At 50.2% G+C, this 26,412-nt stretch overlaps 1 protein-coding gene across 17 annotated transcripts in view; it reads right to left on the minus strand.

Moving 5' to 3' along the window:
* The window catches only part of Fbrsl1 (fibrosin like 1), an 84,444-nt gene extending 58,459 nt beyond the window's left edge, over window positions 1-25,985 (minus strand). For 16 of the 17 annotated variants that reach the window (XM_045155894.1, XM_045155888.1, XM_045155886.1 and 13 more), the window contains exons 1-2: window positions 25,701-25,985; window positions 7,278-7,478 (exon numbers count right to left, since the gene is read on the minus strand). In XM_045155894.1, the coding sequence (XP_045011829.1) occupies window positions 7,278-7,478; window positions 25,701-25,985 (486 nt within the window). Of the gene's footprint in view, window positions 1-4,858; window positions 6,508-7,277; window positions 7,479-25,700 lie in introns of those variants that run through there. The other variant, XM_045155896.1, reaches the window with a different exon arrangement.
* Between the last annotated feature and the right edge of the window lie 427 nt (window positions 25,986-26,412).

Below are 26,412 nucleotides of genomic sequence, written 5' to 3' on the forward strand. Positions count from 1 at the left end.
AACTCACAAACTCATAGCAATCCTCCTACTTCTGCATCCCAAGTGCTAGGATTAAAGACATGCACTACCATGTCTGGCCTCATGTCTTTAACTTGGTTAGAATCAGAATCAAGCCATTCCCTTATCTGTGTTAGCAGCACCTATAATGGTTGGCTTTTTTTTTTTTTTTTTTTTTTTTGAGGTAGGGTTTCACTCTGGCTCAGCCTGACCTGGAATTCACTATGTAGTCTCAGGGTGGCCTTTCCTTGTCCTCAAGGAAACCACTTTTGTTGTTTTCTCTCTGGTCAGCACATCATATCTGCTCTTCTGAGCATCATTTACATTCTTCCTTGGGTTTACTTCTCTTTTCCTGGCACTTGGAGTGGAACATCAAGGTACTCACTTTATACTACTTTGAATTCCACAGCTGTATTCAGCTTTCTAATGAAATCCAGTCTCAAAAGGAAGCCAAGTTCCTTCCTACCAGGTGTGCTGGGTTGGATGGCAGGAGGGAGTGGAAGATGATTTCAAACTTCTGGCCTAATCATGGCTAGGAGGTCATCCACTGAGCTGGAAGATTAGAAACTGTAGAGCTAATAAAATAGCTCAGTCAAGAAGTGTTTGCTTTGGGCTGGAGGGATGGCTAAGGTGCTTGCCTGTGAAGCCTAAGTATCCAGGTTCAATTCTCATGTACCCACGTAAGCTAGCTATACAAGGTGTGCCTCCATCTGGAGTTTGTTTGCAGTGGCTAAAGGCCCTGGCATGCCCATTCTCTCTCCTTGATTTTCTCTATCTAATTAATAAAGTATTAAGCAGGCATGGTGGCACATGCCTTTAATTCCAGCACTCAGGAAGCAGAGGTAGGAGGATCACAATGAGTTCAAGGCCACCCTGAGACTACATAGTGAATTCCAGGTCAGCCTGGGCTAGAGTGAGACCCTGCTGTACTCCCAGAGCTGGAGAAATGACACAGATGAATTCCTAAGACTTGCTGGCCAATCAGTCTAGCCTACTTGGTGAGTTCCAGGCCAATGAGAGAACCCAGATTCAAAAATTAAAAAAGAAAAAAAAAGGGGGTGGGGCAGGCATGGTGGTGCACTCCTTTAATCCCAGCACCTGGCAGAGGTTGGAGGATCGCCTTGAGTTCCAGGACACCCTGAGACTACATAGTGAATTAGAGTGAGACCCTACCTCGAAAAACCAAAAATAAAAAAAAAAGTAAAAATAAAAATAGATAAAAGCCTTTACCAGTCTGACTGATGAAGAAAATAAAAGCTTCTGTGGGATAGGGTGTAGTGATGTGCACCTTTAAGTAGACTGGAAAATGAGAAAGCCATTACAGAAGCATAGGGAAGCATCAGGTACGGTCTTGCTCTAGCCCAGGCTCACCTGGAATTCACTATGTAGTCTCAGGCTGGTCTTGAACTCATGGCGATCCTCCTACCCAGAGTGCTGGGATTAAAGAGGCATGGGGTTGGAGAGATGGCTTAGTGGTTAAGCACTTGCCTACGAAGCCAAAGGACCCCAGTTTGAGGCCCAATTCTCCAGGACTTACATAAGCCAGATGCACAAGGTGGTGCATGTATCTGGAGTTCACTTGGCAGTGGCTGGAGGTCCTGGTGCACCCATTCTCCCACTCCTTCTGTATCTCTCAAATGAATTTTAAAAAAATTAAAAAGGATTTAGAAGGCACCACCATGCCTGGTCCTCTTTTTGGGAAAGATGGGCTTTTCTGTATAACAAGCTTGCCTGGAACCCGCCTATACCTCCTGAATGCTGGGATTACAGTTATGTATTACCATGCCTAGTTTATGCAGTGCTAGGGATCAAATCTAGGGTTTTATGCTTACTGGGAAGAGCACTGTACCAACTGAGCTGTATCCACCACCCCTTGTGCTAGCTTTTTAAGACCCAGTACAAAAAAAGGGGGGGTATAAAACACTTAAATGATATATTTTTGGAGACAAAATCTGAACAATCTAGGCTGACCTCAAACTCATGATTCTTCTGCCTGCACCTTGAGTGCTGAGGTAACAGGCTGTATGCGCCACTAGGCAGGCCTAGCCCATCACTGATAATTTTCATACTGATTACATGTTGAAATTATTCGATTCTGAATGTAAAGTTACATGAGATACATTATTAAAATTCATTTTGTGAGGCATCTAGGTAATACATTTGGAATCCTCCTTATGCCTCTTATGACAGTACTGTTCAGGACCTTCTGTGGAAGTCCTCCAGGAGGCCCTGCAACCTTACAGCTTCTTACCAAATTCTAGACTGGTGACAGATCTGTACTGGACTAGGAGAGCTGTTCCCTTAGACTTTTCCTTCAGCTGCCATCAGCTGCTGAGGACATCCCCATGTTTCTGAAACTTCTGGCTGAAGGAGGGCTGGCAGCTGTTCTGTCAAACCTGGTAACCGAGGCCAGGAAGGTCCTTGCAGCTTCCTGCAAGCAGTTGGTGTTCCTAACACACAGGGCGAGACTGGGTGTGCCACAAGATTCTACCAAGCGAAACATACTTTTGCATTCATGAAAAGGTAGGGCAAGTACATACATGCACATGCAGATACTCTGGGAATGACTGATGCCCTGAGAGAGGCCCATGCTTACTTATATCCCTCACTGAGTTGCCCAAACTAATGGTCTGACTCTGGCACAACTGAGGTATCTAAGCCCAAGGGCCCTTCTAGCTCCAGGTCCCCACTACAGGGAGTGCCCAGACACCTGGGAGCAAAGTAAACTACCTCAGTTGCTTTCTGAAAATTTGCCCCAACAGAAAGTCACAGGATTTACTCCTCACAGAATCTGTGAGAAATCTACAGTATCACATGGTCATTTACCCTCCCTCAGGGTAGTACCTTGTCCATGATGGTGAGGGCTGCATTGAGCCTTCTGGTACAGTGAGCCTGGGAAGCCCCAGTGGCAAGGAATGGGGGATGGTGGCCACGTGGGTGACGATACTTCACCCAGGCTCCCATTCCCACAGTGTCTTCTCTCATAGGATCCCTACCTTTCAGACTGCCCCCTGCAGCTGCCAGGACCCAAGCCCCCATCCAGGAAAAAAACCCAGCCCATCACTCAGGGGGCTATCCCCTTCTGCACTCTGGTTGGCAAGATGAGTCAGACACATTAGAACTAGCCACCAATTCAATTTGCCAAGTCCACCATGGATCTCCAGGTGTTCAGAAACATCAGAGTTCCAGCCACACTGTCTTTCAGAGCATAATACACAGTGGCTACCACCAGTCATAGCAACTTCATCTTCCCTGTGCTGGCATCCCAGCAGGCTGTTAGTGAACACAGGGTCAAAGCCATGTTTTGCAAATACCTGCAGGTTCAAGTGGAACCTGGGTGACTTCCTCATCAAGTATCCACAGGGTCCAGTTCCAGGTCCCCAGAACCCAGCTGACTGTGGAACTTCAGCCCTTCTCCCTGCTGGACTGCCCACTGTCAGTTTCATTTTCTCCCACTAAGGGGCAGCAGAGGACCAGTGTAGGCCATTGGGTCCAGGTAAAGTAGAGGGGTTGAGTCCAGGGCAGCCGTGGATAATCACATAATGGAACTTCCCCTAAACCCTGGGCCAAAGGTGTCCAGTTTGTGGCTCAGAGGGTCCTCCACACTGCTTATGCCCTAGGCACCCAACAGTCCTCCCTAGACCCAAGGGGTTGAACAGAAGAGCGCCCCCAACCCCAAGGTCTCTGCTCAGTGCTAAATAAATGGAAGATCAAGTTCGGATATGTAAACATATGTACATATGTGTTAGAATAAATCAAAGGAGACACCAATCATCTGCTTTCTTTTTCTTTTCTCTTTTTTTTTTTTTTTTTGTTGTTGTTTCTTGAGGTAGGGTCTCAATTTTTGGCCCAGGCTGACCTGGAATTCACTATGTAGTCTCAGGGTGGCCTTGAACTCTCCTACCTCTGTACCAGCCACACCTGGCTACCTGCTTATATTTTAAACACTATCAAAAAATAATGGCATGACATTTTTTTTTCTTTTCTTTAATCCAAAAAATAAGCCCTGAATTTCCAGGGCTGAGACTACAGGTGAGCACCTAAAGGGCTCCTGCACAGAGTAGGTAGGACTCAGAACTGCCCTGGCCAGGGGGAGGGGCCCCACATGCAGGGTCTGGGGCCAGTGCGGAAGGGAGGGGTCATCAGATGCCTTGCCCCTCCTCTCTATGACAGAGCTGGCATCCAAGGTGCCCAGGTGACTCTTTGCAGGTAAAGCACTAAATGGATGCTTAGCCAGAGGCTTCTGGCCCATTCAGCTCAGCGCATCCCAGGGAGCCAGCATAGTGGCTCTCACCAGATTACGTCCCTCCAGGGGCTCACTCTTGCCACTGGGACTCTAGGAGATCTGATTGTAGGGCTGCTCTGAGACTAGGGTCTGAAGCAGGGGTGGGACACCACCTGATCACAGGTGGTGGCTGTGGGACAGGTACAAGACTTGAAACAGCTCTGCAGAGTGAGGTGTTGGAATGGGGAAGCTGATAGCAGGGTAGTATGCTACCAGGGCAAGGGTAGAGGAGGATTTTCAGGTGCCCCAGTGCCCCTGGGTCACCACCCCTGAGTGTCCCTTCTTATAACTGAAGGGTTTTCAAGTGGACATCAAATTACCAGAATGGCTGCAACCAGAACCTGGCCAGCCAAACCCACACCTTGACCAAATCACATAGGCCATTCTATCTGGGGCAGGGAATGCAGTGTATATGGGGGGAAGTGGGGCATGTAAGAGCATGAGGCCTAGGTTGGCACCCCATCATACATGTTCATGTGCCTTAAGGCACACATAGGCACACACATACACCCATGTGCCTACCACATACAGACACAGTATACATGTCACACACACACACATATGGAGACTCAGAGATGCAAAGACAGTGTTGGCAATTTAGAGGCATCAAAACACACTGAGGGATGCCAGCAGGCTCCAAGTTCTTAGAGTGGCTATGTTCCCTCTCCCAGGGGGTATTGATCACAAACAGCATGTGAGGGGCATGGTAACACCAAGATGCCTGACACCAGTGGGGGGAGGGGACAGTAGGGTGATGGGAAGACACCAGGTCCATCTCTCCTTCAGGTGAGATAGGTGAGGCCCCATCATGACACAGCAGGGGCTACTGCCTCTGGCTGTGCCTCAGTTTTCAATGACCATCAGCCAGGCCCTGTCTGGATAAGGCCTCAGGCCAATCTGCAAAATCATCTTAGGCCTGAAAGGTAAGGGGGCTCACTAGTGTAGCCCACTGAGGGACAGCATGACAAATTTATCCAAGGAGGTACCTGTGGACCTCAGGCTCCAGGACTCACAGATGGGGCCTGGCGAGCCACCCCTGGGGCAAAGTATCGAGTCCATCGTGACCTAATGGGCTGGCAAGGATGGCCCAAGAGTGAAGACTGGGGCTGACGAGCTGGCACCAGATCCAGCAAGGACTGCCGCCTTGGCTGACACAGAGGCCTCAGAGGAGGCTGGCGGGATGGACCTGGTTGCCCTAGAAGTGAAGGGCGATCAGGGAAGGGTAGTAATGGCTGGGGTTTGCGGGGCCGGCCTGGGCCCAGAAGTGACCGCAGGGTCTGGCAGGGTTTCTCTGGGCCCAAGGGTGGCTGCTTGGGTGGATGGGGCTGCTCTGGGCTCACAAGTGGATGCTTTTGTTGGGGTGACTGTCTGGGGCTCAGCAGAGAAGCTTTGGGTGGGCTAGTTTGCTCTGGACTTTCAACTAATTGCTGGGGTTGTCTGAGACCCAGCAGTGACCGCTGGGAGCAGCTGGGCTGGCCCAGGAGACACCTACGAGGCTGGTTAACATGGCGTGGGGTTAGAAGTGTCCGACGGGGGCAGCAGCACTGGCCTGACAGGGAGCTGGTGGGCCGACGGCATGGTTGCAGGGTGAGAAGTGACTGCGGGCGCTGGCACTGTTGGCATTGGGCTAGCAGGGACTGTGGGGGTCGACAGCACTGCCCCGAGGCAGCTCTACAGGGCTGGTCACAGAGACACGGTGTGGTCCATGACCGCAGAGACCGGCAGCAGTGCCATAGGGTCAGTACAGACCGGCAGAGGTGACAAGGGGTCAGCAAGGACCGCAGGGGCCGGCAGAGGTGACATGGGGTCAGTAGGGACCGCAGTGGGCGGTAGCGATGCCGTGGAGTCAGGAGGGACCGCAGACGCTGGTAGCGCTGCTTCGGGCCTGGGAGCACCCAGAATGGCCTGTGGGGCTGAGCCGGGTGTGAGCGCTGGGCCTGGCCGAGCTGATCTGGGGCTGGAAGCAGATGCTGGGACCGATGGTGCTGATGGGGGCCCAGAAGTGACCGTCGGGGCTGGCAGGGCTGTCTCAAGCCTAGAAGTGACCGCTGGGACCAGGTGCGCTGACCCAGGGGTCGCCGCTGGGGCTGGCGGGGCTGACACGGGGCTGGGAGGAACCCCTGGGGCTGGCTGGACTGGCTGGGCTGTTCCTGCTGCTGGTGCTGGGCCGGGCCGTTCCGATGCCAAGGGCTGGCTGGGAGCGGCCCCCCTTCTGGGGAGCACACCTGCATGGAAGAAAGAGCACGTGTCCACCTGGGCAGGTGCGCCCACAAAACCCCCATCCAGCCCAGGACCTGGAGACATGCTGCTTCCTCTCCAGATCCCTGTTCCCAAAAGAGCTCAGAGCAGAGCATGAACTGCAGAGAAGAGCCCGTCTCTGAAAAGAGGGTGCAGTAGGCCTAGGGTCCCCAGGAGGCACACAGCTGCAGCACTGAGCCTTGACCCAGGGCAGACCCATGCTCTTGCAGCCCAGCCCAGCTTCCACCTGCTCTGACAACCCCCTCAGCCCTGACCCCATTTGGGCAAGAAGCACCTCCCCACCCCAGGGTGGGGGGGAAGAGGGGAGATACACACTATTTCCTGGTTGCTCCTCACACTTGAACCACCAACCTCAAGCCTTATAGACGACCGCTCCCATTCCTCAGCAGCAGCCTGATCCCCACATCCATATACAGACACATTGACCACTCCCTCCACAGTCGGCGGAACCTGACAGACGCAGGGGGAAACGGGGCCAGCCTATCAGCTTGGCACTGTCACCTACCCTGGCCAGCACACAGCCCTGTGCTCCTAAGCAAAGCAGTGGCACTGGCCAGGCAGGCCTCTTCAGCTGGGCAAGCAAGTTTCCACACTTCCATGACCAGCGTGGATCCTATCTGTCTGCCCCATACCAGGAACCCAGCAATGATGAAGTACATCCAGGTGCTCGTGTGGTCCTAGGGAGACAAATCCCACTGCAGAGGTTCCCCAGGGGGGAGGGGCACAGGACACTCACCTGTTTGGAGGGCTGCAATGGGACCTTCCTGGTCCCTTCATCACAAGTGGACTCTGTGTCTTGTGCAGGACTGCCCACCTCCAGGGGCTGCCTGTTTTCACTTGGTTCAGCAGATGGGCAGTTTTCTGACTCCCGGGGTTTTTTGATGAGGCGCCGTTCCCATTTTTCCTTCCGCTCATGTGGCTTCAGGGCCATGTCCTTCTGCAAGAGGAAAAAGGGAAAGCTTGTTAACTGGTGGGGACACCCTGAGGCATCTCACTGAACAGGCTCTCAAGCTGGTGTTACACCTTCAGGGAAGTGAACATCCAACGTTGAGGCCATGTCTGAAGAGGAATGGACTGGATAGTTGGGTGGTACAGGAGATCCCATGGTTCCAGAGTGCAGCCTTACATCAACTTCATATATGGCTATACTTGGGGTCTCCTCTGAGACCACACCTTGGTTCAGGGCCAGGGAACCAAACAATCTTCCTCAGGAGACAGCCATAGGAAGTGTCTCCCTGGTGACAGCTCATGCATCACAAGAAATATCCTCAGGCAATACCCCACTCTCCATAGGTGATATCCACTCTCTTCAAGAAATCCCCTCAGGTGACACTCCATTCCCCAAAGGAAGCATGTTCTCCCCCATTCCCTTGTGACCCTTGTTTTTCAAGTTATTAGACTATAGGTCACCACAGCCCTCTGACCCACCTGAGGGCTCTGGGTTAATTCTGGGCTCTGAGAAGGCTCCACTTCTGCAACAATAACCACAGTTGATCACCAGTGGTGGTGCAGAGAAAAACAGAGATGTATGTACCTTAGGGTCCCCAAAAGCAATGACCAGTGAGAGAGTTCATGGAGGGACAGAACCCAGGAGAGAACAGCTGTGAAGGAACACAGCAGGAAGTCAAGGGAGGACTACCATGTATCTACTCCATCTTCACAAGGCTACATGGACAGGATCACCGTTCACCATGCCTCCCATCACGAAGTAGCAAGGACAGCGAGGAGCCTAGTTCCCTGCCCTTCTGATCAGTAGGAGCATTAAGTACCTATTACAGTATATAGGAACTTTTCAGGTCCTGATCCCATGTCTCTATTCCACAGACTGTCTAAAATCACAAAGGCTCAGCAGCATTCTAATCACCTATGAGGGTCTCTGAGAAGATGTGCCAAGCTGGATAGATCAGATACTACAGCTGAGAACAGGAATGCTTACAGAGTATGTGACTCAAAACAGGCTGTCCCAGCACACACTTCACAAAGGGCAAAGAATTGAAAACAGGAGGTGTGTGTGTGTGGGGGGGGGGAGCCTAATGGAGAGACCAGACAGAGGTGGTGTCTGGGAGTCTTGTGGGCAAAAACTCATGTCTAAGTTCTTGCATTGTACCACTCACATGGGGCAGAAAATAATTTGTTTACTGGCTGCCAATGGTTTGAATTTACTCCTTTCTGGGATGCCTATTTATTCTTTGCTTTTAAAACATAAAGGGGCTAGAGAGATAGCTTAGCAGTTAAGGTGCTTGTCTGTGAAGCCTAAGAAACCCATGATTGAATCTCCAGTTCTCACCTAAGCCAGATGCACAGTGACGCAAGCACACAATGTTGCACATGCAAACAAGGGGGTGCATGCATCTGGAGTTCATTTGCAGCAGCTGAAGGCCCTGGAGCACCCATTCTCTTTCTCTGTCTCAAATAAATAAAATAATAATAAATAAAAATATATTTTAAAAAACATGAAGAGGCTGGACATGGTGGTGCAAAGCTTTAATTCCCAGCACTCAGGTGGCAGAAGTAGTACAGTCACTGAGAGTTTGAGGCCAGCCTGGAATTACAGTGTTGAGTTCCAGATCAGTCTGGGCCAGAGTGTGACTATGCCATGAAAAACCAAAATAAGAGGGAGGGAATTACCATGGGATATATTTTATAATCATGGAAAATGTTAATAAAAATTAAAAATAAAATAAAATAAAATAAGTAACATAAAAGATGGTTCAGGCATGGTGGCACACACCTTTAATCCCAGCACTCGGGAGGCAGAGGTAGAATTGCAGTGAGTTCAAGGCCACCTTGAGATTACATAGTAAATTCCAGGTCAGCCTGAGCTAGAGTGAAACCCTACCTCAAAAAAACCAAAACAACAGATAGACAGACAGACAAGACAGATTAAGAAAGACTCCAATGGTTCCTCTTTCCATTACACTATTCTACCTCGTACCTGCCTGTTTAGCCTAGACCAGGGACTGGTGAAATCACTGAATGTACTCTGGAGAACAAACAGGAGGCAGCCCCTGGCCAGATAGAAAAGACCTTCAAGCTTTCCAGCTTCATGAATGGACCCTGTGCACTAGGACCTGGCGCACACTCACCTGAGAGAACAAGTGACTCCAACAAGGGGCACTTGGAGGGGCTCTTCCCAGACCTAAGTTCTGATGCCTGTGGGTGTAAAGCCTTCAAGTAGCACACTAAGAAGGTATGGAAAGGGCCCAAGCTTGAATAGCATCAACAGGCTGGTTTCAAAGGCCCCACAGTAGTACCACAGCACTGCCCAGGAGAGCCTACCTCCTAGGGCCCTGAGTACAGACCACCCCAAGGCATGGCCCACCCACATACCCAACACATGGAGTTGGACAACTAGAGGGATGGGCCCCATGAGCTGCCCTTTGCAGTCTCAACATTCATTTTACATGGCCCTGCACATCCTCCCCTGCTGAAACTCAAGAGAAGTTGTGTGGCCACAATTCAGGGCCCAGGCAGGCAATAGTGGGGTCTGGGACCACATCACTGGGTTCAGAAACCCCATATTTGAGGGAGATCAGGGCCCTAGGCTATGCCTGACTCCCTCAACTGGGCCAGAGCAATTCTAGGGAAGGTGTTGGTCACTCACAAGAGTACCAGGACTCTATGGAAAGGCTCAGACAGCTTATGGATTATGGGAATGAAAATAAAATTCCAGGTCAGCAACAAGCTCCATGTTCATAGTCAAATAAGGCACTCTGCTAGGTGCTTGACAGACATCAGATCCAGAAACAGCCAGTACTGAGTACCCCAGTGCCAAATGACAACACCAGAAAGACCTTATAATAGTATGGGATATGCACCCTTAATGCACCCTTAGCACATAGCTCAACTCAATTTTCCTGTAACAGCACTCTATGGCTATTCTCATTCTCTCTCTCTCTCTCTCTCTCTCTCTCTCTACACACACACACACACACACACACACACACACACACACACACACACACACAATGCAGTACCACTAAAATTTCAAACCACTACAGAAAGTAAACCATGTACAGAGAAAGACCAAGGGATGACCTGCTTGTTCCCACCACAGACTCCTGCAGCTAAATCCATCCCCTTGTAGTTCAAGTTCAAGGCTATTTCCCCTTGGCAGAGCAAAAAGGCCTGTTGAATCCTGAGGCCCTGCCCTCCAGCTTCCCATCTCACGTGACAGTATCACCCAGGCAAGTGGGCCTGGAGCCCCATAGGATTCTCTTTGACAAGAAATTGCATCTCTGTCCCCCATGATCTCAATGGCTCGCCGCCCTGACAAAAACCCTACCTGGCTGAAGCCCCAGAATCTCTGGTCCCTCACACCCACAACCAATGTAGATGTGAACCCCAGTTCTCCCAGTTCAGTTGTCATCTGCCCAGCTGCATGTTACCTGGGCTACTCACATCTGCCCCAGAGACTTGTCATGACCAAGCCCTGCTCTGGTACCCAGGGCTTACCTCCTCTCAGCTGACCACCCTCTATAAAGCCCATCCCTCCTCCCACTTCATGTCCTCATGAACCTACTAGTTTACTTGTTCTTTGGGCTGTGGTATGCCCCTACCCAACCTATCTCAGGGGCTCTTCTCAGGCAGGACACCACATACCACACTCCATCCCTACTGCCTTCTGACCTGAGTGAGGGTACTTCCCACCTGGCACCCTAACATGGGGAATGTGTCTAATCACCCATCTAGCTAAGAAAGTGAGAACAGGACTCTCCCAATCAGAGCCATGCCCCTCTTTTCAGCTCACATGCACCCAAATCAGATCCTTCCTGTGCTTCTGCCAAATACCTAACACCAACTGACTACTGAGGTTTTATTTTTATTTATTTGACAGAAAGAGAGAATGGGTGTGCCAGGGCCTCCAGCCACTGCAAACCAACTCCACATGCCTGCGCCCCCTTGTGCATCTAGCTAATGTGGCTCCTGGGGAATTGAACCTGGGTCCTTTGGCTTTGCAGGCAAACTCCTTAATCGCTAAGCTATCCCTCTAGCCTTGACTACTCTACTGAGTTTTATGTGGATCCTGTATCATGTGTACCTGAATGTCCCTGCTGGCCTCACTGATCACCCTCATCTGCTCCAAGTCTCTGAACCATGCTGGCTATACTTTAATCCCTCTAAGACCTTCTACTGATTCATGGCTCTTGCCTTCCCACACACTATCCAGCTGTCAGCAGCCAATGACAACAGGCTTCCAAGTGTTGGCAAGACTCCTGGGCACCAGGTGACCTGTGTAGGCCGCCACAAGAAACATGAAGGCAAGCTAGCCATGTTGCCACAGCACTGGGGTCCAGGCAGAGTGAGAGGCTGGAGCACCAAGGGGTCTAGAAGCCACAGTCTTCTCAGCCTGGCTTAACTGCTACCACTGCATTTCCTGGGAACAGTGCTTTGAGCTTCTACAGCATTCTGCCCATGAGGGGTTCTGGGCTATCTGGAGATAAATCAAACTCTGGCCTGTGGCTAAACAAGATGTAAACAGTGACAGGCACTGAGAGGAGAGTGACAATACTACCTAGAGAAAAGCCAGGGCTAGGCAGGGCAGCCTGGAGGCTATCTGCTTGGGGTCTGCATCAAGCTACTGTCCACTGCCCACTGTGACCCCTTGCTAACTGCACATCCACCCTGCTGGCCTGAGGTCAGTCTCCACAATGTATTGACAGCCTGGTACTTCCTTTCTTCCAGCTCCAACTTACTGAAAGGCTATGGGCTACAGTCAGAGATGAATTGTTCTTCAATCCCAACACCTTTTGGCAGGGGTTTTCTGGGCTGCTCTAAGGACAGAGGCAGAGGGTGAACAGGATGACAGAGATAGCCTAGGGGTGGCAGTTTGCCAAGAAGTATCAAGTGGCAAAGACTCAAAAGCTCCTAGGTTTGCTCTCATGACACCCCACAGAATGTTTAGGACCACCCACATGGATGCAGGTTTTGTGTATTCGGGACACACACTTTCCTACAGAAAAAACAAAAAACAAAAAAACAGGACTGGAGAGATGGCTTAATAGTTAAGGCACTTGCCTGCAAAGCCAAAGGGCCCAGGTTTGATTCCCCAGTACCCATACAAAGACAGATGTGCCACCACATGCATCTGGAGTTCATTTGTAGTAGCTGGAGGCCCTGGCAAACCCATCCTCTATCTCTATCTGCCTCTCTCCCCCCTTCCCTCCCTCTCAAATCAATAAAGAAATACATATATAAAAATATTTTTAAAAAAATCAAGAAATGAGCCGGGCATGGTGGCGCATGCCTTTAATCCCAGCACTTGGGAGGCAGAGGTAAGAGGATCGCTGTGAGTTCAAGGCCACCCTGAGACACCATAGTGAATTCCAGGTCAGCCTGGGCTAGAGTGAGACCCTACCTCGAAAAACCAAAAAAAAAAAAAAAAAAAAAAAAAAAAAAAAAAAATCAAGAAATGATGTTATCTAGATTCTGATGAAGACAGTAAAAAGAAAGGGACTGTGGCAGAAGTCCAGTGGACAAGGTGGTCCCAAGACAGGGACAAGTTGCTACCTGAGTGGCTAGACAGGAGGAGGAAGGCGGGGTGGGGGGGGGAAGACACCTAGTGCTCTGGGATAGAGCTGAGGCCTCTATACATGGCTGACCCTTTCTCCAGAACACCCTGAGAATGGTGACCTTAATCTGTCTGTCCCACTGCCCTAGAGTCAAGAGTAAAAGTGTTTCAGTGCCTTCCCATTAAGTCTGTAGTCCTAAAAGGGACAGTCAGTCTACCCTGGGGCAACGATTGCCCAGGCCCATCTTGGCCTCAGGGCAAAACAGCCCAGCACACCATCTGCGCACAACAGCATGCTCACTCTTTCCAAGGCCTGGGATCCCCACGGGAGGCACTTTAGGTCTGATTTCTGTCAATACTCCAGACCCCTCAGTTTTGACACAGCTGTTACCACCCCACTCTCCAGTCTCTTCTGTATGTAGCACAGGGGAAGCCAGAACCAACTATTATGTTACCTCTGAAGCCATAGGCCTGGGCCGACAAAGGTCCTTGCTTCCTTATTGAGTTGAACAGGCATAGCCATCTCATGGAACCTTGCACATGCTTTGACGCACATGCTGCTCGACTCCTTACAGCCACAGAAAAGCCTGGCTGGCACAGGCTGAGCAGGTACTGCCTCTAGCTTGCCAATGGTTGGGTCTATGTGTATTGGCTGACTGCTCCAGGAGTCTGAAGCTGGGCCTAAGGCTCCAACTCAGAATCGAAGTTGGGCCAACTAAGATCCTTGATCACTAGGCTAAACTAGCCAGGTATTTGGCTGGTATGCTTTGCTGATTTCTGGGCAGAGAACAGCACCAGAACACCCTCTTCAGGGAAGCCTAAACACTCAACTTGATTTCAGCTTCTAGCTCTCAATGAAAACACCTTTAGGGTATTTTGGGGTGCCGCCCCAGCTTGTAGACATCCCCTAGCTGGCAACCCCAAACTTGCACCCTATGAGCTGCAACCAAACATGATCATCCTCCCCAGAAAGCAACCACCACAGCCCTATCCCTACTAGGATGGTCCCCTCTGTGTGCTTCTCTGAGACCTCCAAACTCCAATAACAGACTCCCCACTCTCCTGACACTCATTGGTGACAGTGTTTGTAGGCATATATCCTGGGGCTGGCACAGGTCCTGGTATACAGCTGATGCCCAATAGCTGTACAAGTCAGGGGATGAAAAATAGGAGAGAACTCTTTCATGCTGGCAGTCAGCCCTCTTAGCCACCTCTCACCCAGGCTAGAGCTAGATGCACACCTATGAAAACTGATAAGATGCCAAAGGGCTCAGGGCTGTATTTTCAGAGACCTCCCCAGTCCTGGAAACTGTGGGGCAAAGGGGTGTGGAAGAGGCTCTGGGCAGAGAGGAATGTGCTGGACTAGGCGGTGCCAATCTCTCCCCACTTCTCTCAAGTTTTGCCACTCCATCAGGCCAGGGCACTCCCACTCAGCTGAGTATCCTGTGCCCAGGCTGAGTCTGCTGTAGAAGGTGGTGGGAGCCACTATGCTCTCCCTTGATGGGCTAAGCAGATCCTCTGCATATACCTCCAGAGTCAAGAATCACCTGGCTTGGTGTAGTGGCGCACACCTTTGATCCCAGCACTCAGGAGGCAGAGGTAGGAGGACTTGCCATGAGTTTGAAGCCACCCTGAAACTACATAGTAAATACCAGGTCAGCCTGGGCTGGAGTGAAGCCCTACCTTGAAAAACAAAACAAAAAGAATCACCTTCTGTTTAGGGGCTGGGCAGAAGGGAGTGCCCTAACCTGAGTGACCGTGTACCAAGGCAAAGATCCATGTAGGTGGCCATAGGGCAAGGTGCTCATGGACCAGTCAGGTAATTACTGCTCCACTGGAATATTCTGACTCAATGTCATAGCCTCCACTCTACCCTCAAGCTCAAGCCCTTGTCATAGCCCTTCTGCCCCCAAAGCTATGTTTGTGACACATGCTCTGTGAGCAGGGTCTGGTGCTAGAAGCTATAATCATACACAGGGGCATGTAGGAGGGAAGGCCAGGCCACCCTGCAATAGCTAGGGACCCCAACAGGTCGGAGAGCCCTAGCTTATCTTGGAAGGAACAGGTGACTCATTGAAGGGGACGTGGAAGGCATTCAAGGCCTGTGCAGTCTGGATGGAGAGGCAGTAAGGTGAGTCTAGACAGAGATGGCCCGAGTCATGGGATTTGAGTAGATTATATAGCCCAGGGCCTTCCTTGGCACTTGACCAGTGCTGCCATGAGGTGCCTCTCTTCTCTCAGTCTTAAGACACCTCAGGTAACTTACAGGTCCCTTGCTGAAAGAACCAGCTGACTCAATGGCTAGGTGAGGCTCCCCACTACCAACCACTATCTCTCCACCCTGCTAATTAGTGTCTTCCTGGCCCATCCCATCTGATTCTAGCCAAGAGTCCCATGGTCTCTTCCCTCATTATCTGCAACCCCACCATAAGCCACACTAAACAAGTGGTCATCATTTAACAGGGCTGTATTCTAGGACCTGAGAATCTGTCCAGTGCAAAGTTCCAGGGTGCAGGTAAAAAGGGATAAGTTTTCAACCCACACTCAGCAGAGCCAGCAGAAAAAGACAGCTACAAACCAACCTTACCAGGATCATGGTGGCAAAGCACACAGCAAAACAACTTGGAATACTCTGCTCACAGGTGCAGCCTTCTGCCAGGTTCAGACAGCCCAACAGTGTCCAGCTGCAGAAGTGTGGGACAAGGATGCCCACAGTGAACCCCACAGCTCTGAAGGCACTAACAAAACACAGCAGTGATGACAGCAACCTTGTTAGGGTTACGCATAAAAGCCAGATGGCCCATGGTAGCCTGAAAACTTTCAGAATTGATGAGAACTCAGCAACAGAACTCAGAGAAGTAGCAGCAAGAGTTAGAAAACAGGGTTGGAGGGGCTGGAGAGATGGCTTAGTAGCAGTTAAGGCATTTGCCTGCAAAGTTTAAGAACCCAGGTTTAATTCCCCATCTAAACCAGATGCATAAGGTAGTACGTGCATCTGTAGTTCATTGGCAGTGGCTAGAGGCCCTGGTGTGCCCATTCTCTATCTTTTGCTCTCTCACAAACAAACAAACAAACAAATGAAAAGAGCCAGGCGTGGTGGCTCATGCCTTTAATACTAGCACTTACAAGGCAGAGGTAGAGAGGATCACTTTGAATTTGAGGCCATTCTGAGATTACATAGTCAGCCCGGGCTAGAGCAAGATCCTACCTCGGAAGGGAAGGGGGAAGAGGGAGAGGGAAGAGAAGAGAAGGAAATAGGGCTGGAGAGATGCCTTAGTGGTTAAGGCACTTGCCTGCAAAGCCAAAAGCCCCAAGTTCGATTCCCCAGGACCCGTGTAAGCCATATGCACAAGATGGCACTGCGTCTGGAGTTTGTAGTGGCTGGAGGCCCAGGCATGCCCATTCTCTCTTTCTGCCTCTAGTTGGGAAACAAAGTGAAACACAGCACGGCGTGGTGGCGTATGCCTTTAATCCCCGCACTGGGGAGGCAGAGGTAGGAGGATTGCCATGAGTTTGAGGCCACCCTGAGACTAAGTGAATTCCAGGTCAGCCTGAGCTAGAGTGGGACCCTACCCGGGGGGGGAGGGTAGAAAAGAAAGTGAAACAATGTTTCACTTCCACTCAAGAGTAAGAAAAGCCTGGCATGGTAGCACAATCCTTTAATCCCAGTAGTCAGGATGCAGAAGTAGGAGGATCACTGTGAGTTCAAGGCCAGCCTGGGACTATACAAAGTGAGTTCCAAGTCAGCCAGGGATAGAGTGAGACCCTACCTTGAAAAAGCAGAATAAGAAAAACAGGCTGGGGAATGGCAGAGCGCTGGGTTCAGTCCCCAGCACTGTGTTAAACCAGATGTGGTAGATGTTGCATGCCTGTAATCTCAGCCCTGGTGAGGTGAAAACAAAAGGTTTAGATGCCAGGTGTGGTAGCACAAGCCTTTAATCCCAGCTCTTGGGATTCAGCTCAGGCTGCAATCAGAGTATTGCTGTGTGCTAGAGGCCAACCTGAGTCTACCACCAGGTCAGCCTGTGTTAGAGCAAGACCCTACCTCAAAACAAAAGGGGATCTGGAGAGATGGCTTAGCAGTTAAGGTGCTTGCCTACAATAACACCTAACAACCCAGGTTCAATTCCCTAGCACCCATGTAAAGCCAAATGCACAAGGTGGCACATGCATCTAGAGATTTTGTAATGGCTAGAGGCCCTGGTACACCCATTCTATCACCCATTTAAAGGTGCTTGCCTGTGAAACCTAAGAGCCCAGGTTTGATTCCCCAGTACCCACATAAACCAGATGCACAAGGTGACACATGTGTCTGGAGTTTGTTTTCAGTGGTTAGAAGCCCTGATGTGCCCATTCTCTCTCTCTCTCTACCTCTCTCTCTCTCAAATAAATAAATAAAATAACATAAGAAGCCAGGCGTGGTGGGCATGCCTTTAATCCCAGCACTCGGGAGGCAGAGGTAGGAGGATCGCCAAGAGTTTGAGGCCACCCTGAAACTACATAGTGAATTCCAAGTCAGCATGGACCAGAGTGAGAACCTACCTCAAAAAACTAATAATAGTACTAGTACTACTACTACTACCACCACCACTAGTAGTAGTAGTAGTAATAAGGACTGGAGAGATGGCTTAGCAGTTAAGGCGCATACTGGACCCAGGTTAGATTCTCCAGGTCCCACGTAAGTCAGATGCACAAGGGGGCACACACATCTGGAGTACATTTGCAGTGGCTAGAGGACTGGCACGCCCATTCCCCCTGTCTTTATTTAAATAAATAAAAATCTTTAAAAAAAAGAATTTTAATATAATTTTATATAAAAGATCAGAAACTCCAGGCCATCCTCAGCTACAGGCCAAGTTTAAGGTCAGCTTGAACTACATGAGACCCTATGTCACACACATACACACAACAAAGCGTAACAAAAACACTCAAGGTGACTACATAGAACTGTTTAAGGACCTCCCTTATGTACTCATTCCAGAGCTGGAGAAATGATGTAGCAGTTAAGGTGCTTGCTTGCCTGTGAAGCCTAAGGACCCAGGTTCAAATCCCTAAGACCTACCTAAAGCAAGTTCCTGGGCTACATAATGAAACCCTTTCTCCAAAGAATCAAAAATAAATAAACTAATAAATAAAATCAACAAAACAATAAGGTAAATTGTATTTCAATGGCTTAGTGGTTAAGGCACTTGCTTGCTTGCAAAACTTAATAACCCAAATTCAATTCCCCAGTACCCACGTAAGCCAGATGCAGAAGGTGGTGCATGCACCTACAATTGGTTTGCAGTGGCTAGACTCCCTGGCATGCCCATCCCCCCCAATCACCTCTGCCTCTGCCTCAAATAAATAATAAATATTTTTGTACAGGCTGGGGAAATGGCTTAGCAGTTAAGGCACTTGCCTGCCAAGCCTAACAACCTGGGTCTGATTTCCTCTACCCACATAAAGCCAAACACAGTGGTGCATGTTTCTGAAGTTCGTTTACTGTGGCTGGAGGCCCTGGTGTACCCATTCATATTCATTCTCTCTCCCTCCCCACCCCTGGCAAATAAATAAAATAATAATTTTTAAATACTTTTAAAAAAAGACGTACTCATTCCAAAGACGCCAGGCTCACTCTCCTCCAGCTGCCATGCCAGGCTTATTCCTGGGAACTGCTGCTCTTAAGAAATATGGGTCTACCCATATGATGAGTGGATAATGAAGATGTGGCACATTTATACAATGGAGTTCTACTCAGCGGTAAAGAAAAATGAAGTTATGAAATTTGCAGAAAAATGGATGGACCTGGAAAGGATTATACTAAGTGAGGTAACCCAGGCCCAGAAAGCCAAGCGCCACATGTTCTCTCTCATATGTGGATCCTAGCTACAGATGATTGGGCTTCTGTGTGAGAAGGAAAATACTTGGTAGTAGCAGAGGCCAGTAAGTTAAAAAGGAGACATAAAGGGAAGAGAAAGGAAGGGAGGAGGATACTTAATAGGTTGATATTGTATATATGTAAGTACAATGATTGTAATGGGGAGGTAATATGATGGAGAATGTAATTTCAAAGGGGAAAGTGTGGGGGTAGGGAGAGAGGGAATTACCATGGATATTTTTTTATAATCCTGAAAAATGTTTGTTAATAAAAATTTAAAAAAGAAAAAAAAAAAGACTACGGCTGAAAGAAAACAAAAGCCTATGACTGGAGAGATCATAATTCCTAGGAGGAAAACTACTACTGTTGTCTCACTAAGTGGATATAAAAATGCCAACAAACTGGCCTCAAATATGTTTATGCCCAATATATTAATGATACTCTCACTTTTGGTTAGGGAAGCTTCTCTTTTCAAATGGTAGTAATCCTGGGGAAGACACAAAACTCACCAAAGTGCGGAGAAGGAACAGTGGAGTATTCAAAACTAAGTGAGACATCTCTATCACTCAGGAACAATAGTGGAAGAAGTGGCAGCAAGAAACCAGAGTCAGGTGTGATAGTGATTGTGTACTCCTTTAATCCCAGCTCTTGGGAGACAGAAGTAGGAAGATTGCTGTGAGTTTAAAACCACCCTGAGACTACATAGTGACTTCCCCAGGTCAGCCTGGGCTAGAGTAAGACTCTACCTTGAAAAGCCTCCCATCCCCCAAAAAAGTTAAGGCTGGAGAGATGGCTTAGTGGTTAAGACACTTGCCTAAGGATCCTGCACCCACCCACATAAGTCAGATGCTCAAGGTGGTGCATGGGTCTGGAGTTAGTTTGCAGTGGACCAGAGGCCTTTGTGTACCCCATCTCATTCTCTTTTAAAAATAAATAGCCAAGCTTGGTAGCACAGACCTTTAATCCCAGAACTCGAGGAAGAGGTAGAATCACAGTGATTTCGAGGCCACCAGAGACTACATAGTAAATGCCAGGTCAAACGGGCTAGTGTTAGACCCTATCTCAAAAAACTAAAATAGATAAAAATTTTGCCAGGCATGGTGGCGCACGCCTTTAATCCCAGTACATGAGAGGTAGAGGTAGGAGAATCACCATGAGTTTGAGGCCACCCTGAGAGTACATAGTGAATTCCAGGTCAAACTGAGCTAGAGTGAGATCCTACCTTGAAAAAACCAAGAACACGGTATAATATGTATTTCTAAATTAAGAGATTAAATTTAAAAATTAAAAAAGTGACAGGCCAAGAAGGTAGTACTGCAGGCGGCTGCTGGGCACCATGAGATAAGATCCTGCCAGGAGCCACAAGGAAACAGGTTCAAGGCCAGCTGGATCATAGTGCCAGCCAAGACAGCTTCAAACAAGGATTGGGTACCAGACAGATTCCCTAATGAGCAGTAGGCACACATTGCGCCCAAGGGCTGGATGGCCATCCTTCACATGCTAGATCTGCTGGGGGTCAATTTACTTTACCCCATAGCTGTAAGGCCCATTCCTACACAGCCCAAGGGGTAGGGAGGGTTCTAGTCCAGTTCATAGTCCTGTAAGGCATGTATGCTCACTGGGCCTCAGTGTCCACCTGGAGACTAGGAGGCAGCCATGAGGAGATACTCCTGAATGGGAGTGCTCTGTGCTGTGGCTCTCCTCTCCAAGCTCACAGATCCTCAGTACCCATGGTCATAGACAGTAACCATGGTCATAAACATTGTCAAGCACGGGCATGTTATCTCCAGAACAAACCCACCATCATGGACAGAACCGAAAGTGTGGACTTCAGCAGCCCTCAGAGGTTCAAGTGACATATCTAAGCCCTGCACACAGATGGTGATAGGCAGTTGTGTCCTACCTCCTCCACAGCTAGGCCACACTTCCAACCAAGATCCCTGGGTGTCATGGGGACTCCAAACTATGCTGTAAAGCTCCAACCCACCCGAACCTCCAAAATACAGCCACGGTGGACACCTTGTCTAGACACTTTCTGGAGCTGTTCCCCAGGAACCTACATCTACAACAGACACCAGGTTCACATCCAGCCCCAGGGTTCTGTCTGCTGATGGGGGAAGGAGAAGAAGAGGGAGAGGGAGGACACTCAGACCTTCTCAGCAGAAGTCACAGCTTACATTAGTGGCTGTCAGCAAGGCTGCATGAGGTTTCTTAAACACTGATCTTACAGTAGCAGGTTGAATGGGATTTTCCTAGTATGTTTTGGTCACATGTGCTGAGAGAACTGCAGAAATAGCATATGCTGAGAGTTCCAGGCCACCCTGAGAGTACATAGTGAATTCCAGGTCAGCGTGGGCTAGAATGAGACCCTACCTTGCAAAACAAACAAAGAAAAGTAAGAGTGAGTTCCAGGGCTGGAGAGATGGCTTAGCGGTTAAGGCTTGCCTGTGAAGCCTAAGAACCCTGGTTCGAGGCTCGGTTCCCCAGGTCCCACGTTAGCCAGATGCACAAGGGGGCGCATGCATCTGGAGTTCGTTTGCAGAGGCTGGAAGCCCTGGCGCGCCCATTCTCTCTCTCTCCCTCTATCTGTCTTTCTCTCTGTGTCTGTTAATAAATAAAAAATTAAAAAAAAATAAAAAAATAAAAAAAAAAGAGTGAGTTCCAGATCAGCCTTGGTTCAAATGAGATCCTACCTCAAGGGGGAAAATAAGCCAGGCATGGTGGTGCATGCCTTTAATCTCAATACTGGGAGGCAGAGGTAGGAGGACTGTGGTGAGTTCAAGACCAGCCTGGGATTACATAATGAATTCCAGGTCAGCCTGGGTTAGAGTGAGACCCTACCTCAGAAAAAAAAGTAGGGGAGGAGTTCAATTCCCCAGTACCAACTGTGTAAGCCAGATGCACAAGGTGGCACGTGCATCTGGAGTTGGTTTACAGTGGCTAGAAACCCTGGCATGTCCATTCTCTCTCTATTTGCCTCTCCCTCTCTCAAATAAATAAATTTTATAAAAGAGAGAGAAAGGAAGTCAAAGGCACCATAACAATATGTTGGTCATTCATTTCCACCAGTAAATTTGTACAGGGGTGGGGTGGAGAAGCAAACATGACAACCTGAGTTCAGATCCTCAGAAGCCACATTAAAAAAAAAAAAAAAAAGCCAGGCATGGGTGGCACATGCCTTTAATTCCAGCACTTAGGAGGCAGGTAGAAGGATCACCATGAGTTTGAGGCCACCCTGAGACTACATAGTGAATTCCAGATCAGCCTGGGCTAAAGTGAGACTTTACCTTACCTTGGGGGCGGAGGGGGGGAAGCAGAACACCACAGTAGTGTCTGCAATTCCAACCCTCCTGAATGGCAGGTGAAGACAGGTGAATTCCCAGAAGATCACAGGGCAGGTAGCCTGGCATACAATGGTGAACAAGAGATCCGGCCTCAAAACAAGGTGCAAGGTAAAGAACAACAGCCAAGGGCTGGAGAGATGGCTTCGTGGTTAAGGCACTCGCCTACATAGCCAGAGGACTCAGGTTCAGTTCCTCAGGACCCACGTAAGCCAGATGCACAGGGGCACATGTGTCTGGAGTTTGTTTGCAGTGGCTAGAGGCCCTGGTGCACCCATTCTTTCTGTCTCTATTCTAGGTAGTTTCTGCTTAGAGTCAGTGATAGAAATGCTCTCAATGCTGGTTACCTGCCAGGAGCTGCATTGCCCAGCATCTCAGCCCTCAGGATGAAAGGTGCTTATCTGCCTGGGGATCTCTCCTAGTGGTATAGGTATTAGCACAATCAGTTCTGTGGCCTAAGGCCACTGATCTGTTGGGCAAATCCCCAGATGCTTTTGGACACCCCTGTACCCTACACACTCTCTATACAGAGACCTGCAACACCTTCTCACCCTGGCACGATCTGGGGGAGGAGTGTCATAGTTCAATGTCACCTACCATCAGTACAACAAAGAGATATGCAATAGGAAAGAACCACCTTTCCTAATCGTCCAAGGTCCCTACTTCCTTGGATCTCTGTCCTTCACTCACTCCCCAACCTGTTAGAGAAACAGTCAAAGGGGACAGGCCTAGACCACATATTCAGCTCTGTCACAGAGTTCTGGTCTGAGCCTATGGATTGTTAAATGCCACTCTGCCCCTCTGACCAACAGTTACCACTATGTCATTTGGGGGAGTACTTGTTCCTTGCCCCACAAGTATCCCGAGTCAAGGGCCACCATTCTCCCTACAAGGGTAAAGGGAATATATGTATACTGAGGCCACTCTGGCACAGTGGGGGGGGGGGGGCTGGGGATGTCTGCACTGACACCTCTGGGACAGGAGAATGGGACATTCTTCTGTATTCAGTTTATCCCTTGCAAGTCATTTAAAACCACCTCTGTGCCTGGAGAGGTAGATAGCCTCTGGGGAAATAGGTGGGCTTCTTTGACACTTAATGATGTGCCATAGCCTGTGGGGCTCTAAAGTGAAAATGGACTCCAGGTCTTGGTAAATAACTAAAGAGCAGGGGTCCTGCTGGCACTGGGTATGCAGTATCTCCTGCCTGCATGGGAAACACACACCAGACTGAATGGCAGGAACAAAGACACCCTGGCTGTGCCCCAGAGTTCTTAGCTATGGAGCAATGCCACCCTCTTGATGTTCATTTAAGAGGTAAGGGGCTGGGGAAATGGCTGAGCAGTTAAGGCATTTGCCTGTGAAGCCTAAGGACAATGGTTGGATTCCCCAGGACCCACATAAGCCAGATGCACAAGGGGGCGCATGCGTCTGGAGTTGGTCTGCAATGGCTGGAAGCCCTGGCGTGCCCATTCTCTTTCTCTGTCTGCCTCTTTCTCTCAAATAAACAAATAAATAAGGCCCGGGGAAATGGCTCAGCAGTTAAGGCATTTGCCTGTGAAGCTTAAGGAACTCAGTTCAATCCCCCAGAACCCACATTAGCCAGATGCACAAGAGGGCACATGCATCTAGAGATCATTTGCAGTGGCTGAAGGCCCTGGCATGCCCATTCTGTTTTTCTCTCTGCTTCTTCCTCTCTCTGTCTCAAATAAATAAAATAGTTGAAATAAGTAAATAAGCCTGGTGTGGTGGTGCACACCTTTAATCCCAGCACTTGGGAGACAGAGGTAGGAGGATCAATGTGAGTTCAAGGCCATCCAGGTCAGCCTGGGTTAGAATGAGACCTTCCCTCCTAAAACAAAGCAAAATAAATAAATAGTAAATTAATTAATTAACGTCTGTAAAGTTAGCCTAGCAAAAGGAACCAGTCCTCAGTTTGATGGGGCTATGAATCACCAGTATTAGGGAAGAAACCACTACAGGTTAGCCAAGAGCCAACACAGGAAGAACACTGGATCCAAATGGGCTCAGCTCATGACAGTTTGCTGTGACCTTAAGCAATGACCCTCCTACCCCAAAGGCTGTTCCTCTCCACTTCCCCTTCTCACTGCTCAGGCATGCACAGGGTATTCCCCACGAGATAGGCAGAAGGACAGGAGGCAGGTACAGTAATTGCCCTCCAGATGGCAAGCTCCTGAAGGAAGCCCAGGGGCACCAGTTTTGATGGTGTTCAGAGGGGATGACTAGGAGCAGCATGGGGGAAGGGCAACAACACATGGGGTGAAGGGAATGCTGCCACTTCCGATGAAATCTTAAGTGACATCTACGTTGAGTTGCAACAGTGACAAACAGTATGTAGGCAGAGAACAGCAGGTGAGGGAGCTTTGAGGCCACAGACTCCAGAGGCCCATGTGTTGTGGCAGAAGCGGGAAGAAAGAAGGCCACCAAGATGTGCTGGCCCTTAAGACTACAGTTAGGGATTTTATTTGTGCCCCACCAAGCAGCAGGCACAGGTGGGCAAGGTAGGCAGCTACAGATTTGAAGCATGGGTAGTGTGGCTGCTAACAGGGACTCAGCCCAGGGCCTGGCTGCCAAAGTCATCATTAAGACAAAAGACCCTGGACAATCCTGTCTCAATTCAGAGCACAAGTAGATTGTCAAGTGGACACAACCCCAAGATGTCTTTGCCAGCAGCGGCCGGAGGCAGAATACACACTACAAGACCTTGTTCTGTGTTCCCAGGTGCCACAGGCCAACCCATGCCAGAGCCACTTCCCCTGGCTCTCTACAGACCCAACAGAGCCAGAGTTGGAATGCGAATTTAGTGAGAATTCTTAAGACTGGAGAGCCCAGTCCACTGGCCACCCCCTAGGAATGTGAGGTCCTGATGGTGTCTTGTGGGCTTCAACATTTTCAATCTCTACGGTTCTAAAGACACAAAGCTCTGCCACCCATTCCATTTGCCACCTCTCAGACAGTGTCTCAGTTCCTTCTCTACTCACCTTAGTTCAGAAGGGAAGGACACTATTTGCTCAGCAAATATTGTCTATGACAGCTCAGGCAGATAGGCATTATTATTATTTTCTTTCTTTCTTTTTTGTCAACCTAGGCGGCAAGTAGACGTTATCAAGAGGGGTCTCCAAGATGACCATCCCTGTCCTCTCTAAACAGCATTGTGAAGGGAGCTTGTAGCAGGAAGAATAACTAGTCCATCTTATCGCCACCTCCTGAGACCCAAAACAGCCCAGCTCCCCAGCCTGCCCTAGATGCAGAGCGATAACTTTGCAACAGTAACGCAAGTGCTCTAAGACCGCTAGGAGGGCACCGTCTAGGTGGTCACCTAGACAGCCCCTCACCCCCTGTCCTCCTCCAAGGAGATTGTGGCGCGCGGGCCGAAGCCGGTGGGCGAGCGTTTTCCGCGGCCTTGGGCCGGGCTTGGCGCCCACCTACCTCCAGGGCCTCCAGCGTGGTGAAGCTGGCGATGGCGAAGCCGTCGATGACCTCCTCCTCCTGTGAACTGGACTCGCGGCGGCGGCGGCGCGGGGGGCGCGCGGCTCGGGGCGCAGGGCGCGGGGGCGGCGCGCCGATAAGGCCCGCGTTCTCCTTGCCGGGGCTGAGCTCCGGCTCCTCTCCCGACGACGGGCTCTGCGCCACGACGTCGCGGGCTGCCTCCCGACGCCGGCCACGGTCGCGCTGTGCACGCGAGCGCCGGCTCGGCCGGACCTTGGCCTCCATGGCGGCGCCGCGGCGGTGACCTTGGCGCCCCGCGCCGCTTACTACGCCGCGCCGCCGGGCTGCAAGAGCGCCGCGCGGGCTCGAAGCCGGGGCGGGCGGCGGGCCGGGCCAGGCATGCCGGGCGCGACCGTTCAGCGCCGAAGCCGCGCGGCCTGGGAATCCCCGGCCCGGATCCGGCGCTCAGCGGCCCGGCGCCGGACCCCCGGGGTCGCGCCCCATGACGATCGGCGGACGGCGAGCGGCCGGGGACAGCGACGGGGGGCCGAACACCTGAACTCCAGAATCCCGGAGCGACAGCGGTGGCAGAACCCGGAGCGGACAACAACTGACGCACTTCCGCCGGACCCAAGCGCCTCAGGAAGTGGGCGCTGCCGGGGAGCCCGCCTGGCTGACTCCGCCCCCCTGGGGCCCGCCCAGATCCTCCCTG

The sequence above is a fragment of the Jaculus jaculus genome, chromosome 8, assembly GCF_020740685.1.
Source record: "Jaculus jaculus isolate mJacJac1 chromosome 8, mJacJac1.mat.Y.cur, whole genome shotgun sequence".
Classification (NCBI taxonomy): domain Eukaryota; kingdom Metazoa; phylum Chordata; class Mammalia; order Rodentia; family Dipodidae; genus Jaculus; species Jaculus jaculus.